Source organism: Anopheles aquasalis, chromosome 3 (genome assembly GCF_943734665.1).
Source record: "Anopheles aquasalis chromosome 3, idAnoAquaMG_Q_19, whole genome shotgun sequence".
In the NCBI taxonomy this organism is placed as follows: Eukaryota; Metazoa; Arthropoda; class Insecta; order Diptera; family Culicidae; genus Anopheles; species Anopheles aquasalis.
In genome coordinates this window covers 62798549-62801048 of record NC_064878.1, presented here as the reverse complement: position 1 = coordinate 62801048, position 2500 = coordinate 62798549, and the positions used below count along the sequence as shown (strand labels likewise).

The window sequence follows — 2500 nt, the reverse complement described above, 5'->3', positions numbered from 1 at the left end:
AGTGTTCATAGACTGCCGTTCCGTATACGTTGCCGGACCCTAGAAAGCCACCTCCTGTGCCACCGACACCATACGGGGGAAAGAAAGTGGGAGGAACGTTAATCCTTCCGCCCATCGACGACGGTCTACGGTGAGCGATTCTTCCGGCGTTCATGATTCCTTGTTCTATTTTCACTGCTTGCGTACTGCTTGAGGGTTGTCCGTGGAATACCTTGCAATACCATTCAATGGTAGCTGCGATTGCCCTTTCATCCTGGCGAATATGCTCCTAGCAACCAACGACTTTCTCCCTTGGCAACCGACTTTCAATCAGAAACTCCGGCGGTCTGATTATCCTTTCGCCTACCGATTTGGAAACTGGTCAAGCAAGCATGTGTAACCTTCTTGTTTTGCTGTCTTCTTCCCTCCTGTCCGGTTTTCCTATCGTCACCCGTCTCGCTCTGCCGCCCGTGATTTGTCAAGGTGGACCAGCGGCGAGAGAGAGAGTTCGTCTATGGAGACTGCTACGGGAAAGATAACCTCACTAAATCCCGCTTCGGCGAAGAAATGCCCGGGAATACATGCCAGTCACCCGGGTGTCGCGTGGTCCTTCCGCGCCCCGCATGACCGTTGGCCGTGGTCGTCTCGTGGCACACACTCCGTCGGACCGGTGATGGCGGATGGGGGCTGCCGTCTTCTTCCTCCCGGTAGCCGAAGAACATGCCAACGGTGCAAAAAGCTGACAAGAGTTTTATACCATATTTGGCTGGGTTCTGAGGCCGCCGACGGCCAACACACGGAGTGCCACCGGTCCCGGTACACCCGCGGATCTATGCCAGCAGGATCACCGCACTTTGGCGATGTTTCGCGAACATTATGCAAAGGTGTCGAGAGTCCGCGGAGCGATAGGGAGGGAATTTTCTCTTCACGCAGCCAACGGAACGGAATCCGGGGCAAATTCCACACACGGGGAGAAAGCGGTGCCGCGGTCTGGTGAATTTGTGTGCCCGTGACGAAGACGGATTTTACCTCAACTTCTTCACTCGATTTTCCAGCCATCGTCGTCGTTTAATCGCACTATTCACAAGGATATTCTTCAGCGGTAGTTCCTCACTTTTTCACTTTTCTTCTTGCGACTGTCCAGGGGGGTGGGGGCGTGCGCGAGGAAATATGGCGACGACGGATGACAGCGCTGTCATCGAACTGTCATTGAAATGTCAACGTCGAAGGGTCATCATTTTTGAATTCAAGAATCAGCAACGGAATCCTTTCTGTTTTTGCATTTATTTTAATAATACAATTAAATGGCACTTTAATAATTATTTCTGCCTCAGATGAGCTTCATCCGCCAACTGCTTCTCGTACATTTTCATCGTTGACCTGGGAAGGTGCAACAGATTTGCCAATCGGTTCACATACTCCCGCTGGGTGGCAACCATGCGTTTCCTGTTCGCGTTGATGGCCGCCACATCCCTCATTTCCTTCTCCATCAGCTGCTCTAAAAGCTTCGTCTTGGCGCGGCTAATTCGTGCGGCCTCCGTGTTACGCTGGCGCTGTCTCTGCTGCTCGGGTGTGCGAGTATCGTGGCCGGGAAACGTGCGGGCCATATTTCGGTGGTACACGATCGGGATCTTGGCACCCTCGAGGGTGTCCTTTGGCAGTGTGTTGTTCGGCATTAACGTACACACCATCCGCCTGTTCGTGTACGGAGCGGCCCGTGAGGATCGCCGAGCAGGCAGCGTCAACGAAACGATCGTCGACCGACCGGATTCGGATTCCGTTTCCTCCTCACTGTTCTCATCCGTGACATCCCAAGCGATCTTCAGGCGAGCCTCATCAGCAGCACTATCATCACTGATCGTTTCCGTCGAAATTAGCGAAACGTCCGTCGCGCTGCCACCCTCCAGCGATGGTTCGTACTCGCCCATGGACACCGATGCAAGTGCAGCTTCCCGTTGCAGACGGGACCAATCGAGCATGTCCTGGGAACCGCGAACCATGTCAACCGATGCCGACGACGAGGTAGGTGAGTCACGATAGTGAAACACCACGATCGGATCGGCGTGCTGATCCTCTTGCTCTGTGGTAGAGCGCTGGGTACACATTCTGTTGCCACCGAAAAATGACTGGACCTTTCGAGGAGAGACAGAAATCGGTTGGATTGATGCCGCTGCTGCCTTCGATTGGAAACGCTTACCTTGAAAAACAGGACACGAGATCCTTACTGCTGGAGCGATCATCTGACACTAAATGCGTCGCGCGTCTGCTACAAACGGGTAAAGGGCGATTCTTGCGGTTGCTGCACGCAGAACACAAAAGACGCACTACCCGCACGTGGCCCAAGTGTATGGGAATGCGGCTCCAGTTTGTCTGTTCGTACCCGCTATTAAAGAAAAATACCCGATAGAATTCCCATACCGTCAGTGACACTGATCATCTTAGGCCGAAGTTAGTTGAAATCCTTGCTACGATATCGTACACTCGCACATACTGTTATCTTATCACGTTGCGCAGTATGTTT

The 2500-nt window shown here is 53.0% G+C and overlaps 3 protein-coding genes across 7 annotated transcripts in view; 1 reads left to right on the top strand and 2 right to left on the bottom strand.

Moving 5' to 3' along the window:
• LOC126577624 (eukaryotic translation initiation factor 4E1) overlaps positions 1 to 1131 on the bottom strand; it is a 3362-nt gene extending 2231 nt beyond the window's left edge. For 2 of the 3 annotated variants that reach the window (XM_050239398.1, XM_050239399.1), the window contains exon 1: positions 1009 to 1131. In XM_050239398.1, coding sequence (XP_050095355.1) covers positions 1009 to 1038 — 30 coding nt within the window. In that variant the 5' untranslated portion in view covers positions 1039 to 1131. The remainder of the gene's footprint in view (positions 1 to 1008) is intronic. The other variant, XM_050239400.1, reaches the window with a different exon arrangement.
• Positions 1 to 2500, top strand: part of LOC126577598 (high affinity cAMP-specific and IBMX-insensitive 3',5'-cyclic phosphodiesterase 8) — a 403282-nt gene that overhangs the window by 234213 nt on the left and 166569 nt on the right. The window lies entirely within an intron of this gene.
• LOC126576869 (uncharacterized) lies at positions 1299 to 2084 on the bottom strand. The gene has a single exon (XM_050238170.1). It carries the CDS (start codon positions 2082 to 2084, stop codon positions 1299 to 1301), a length of 786 nt encoding a protein of 261 aa, XP_050094127.1.

What these genes read in the sequence shown, in the direction of transcription:
- LOC126576869 (XM_050238170.1), bottom strand. Translation starts at nt 2,084, where the DNA reads ATGTGTACCCAGCGCTCTACCACAGAGCAAGAGGATCAGCACGCCGAT.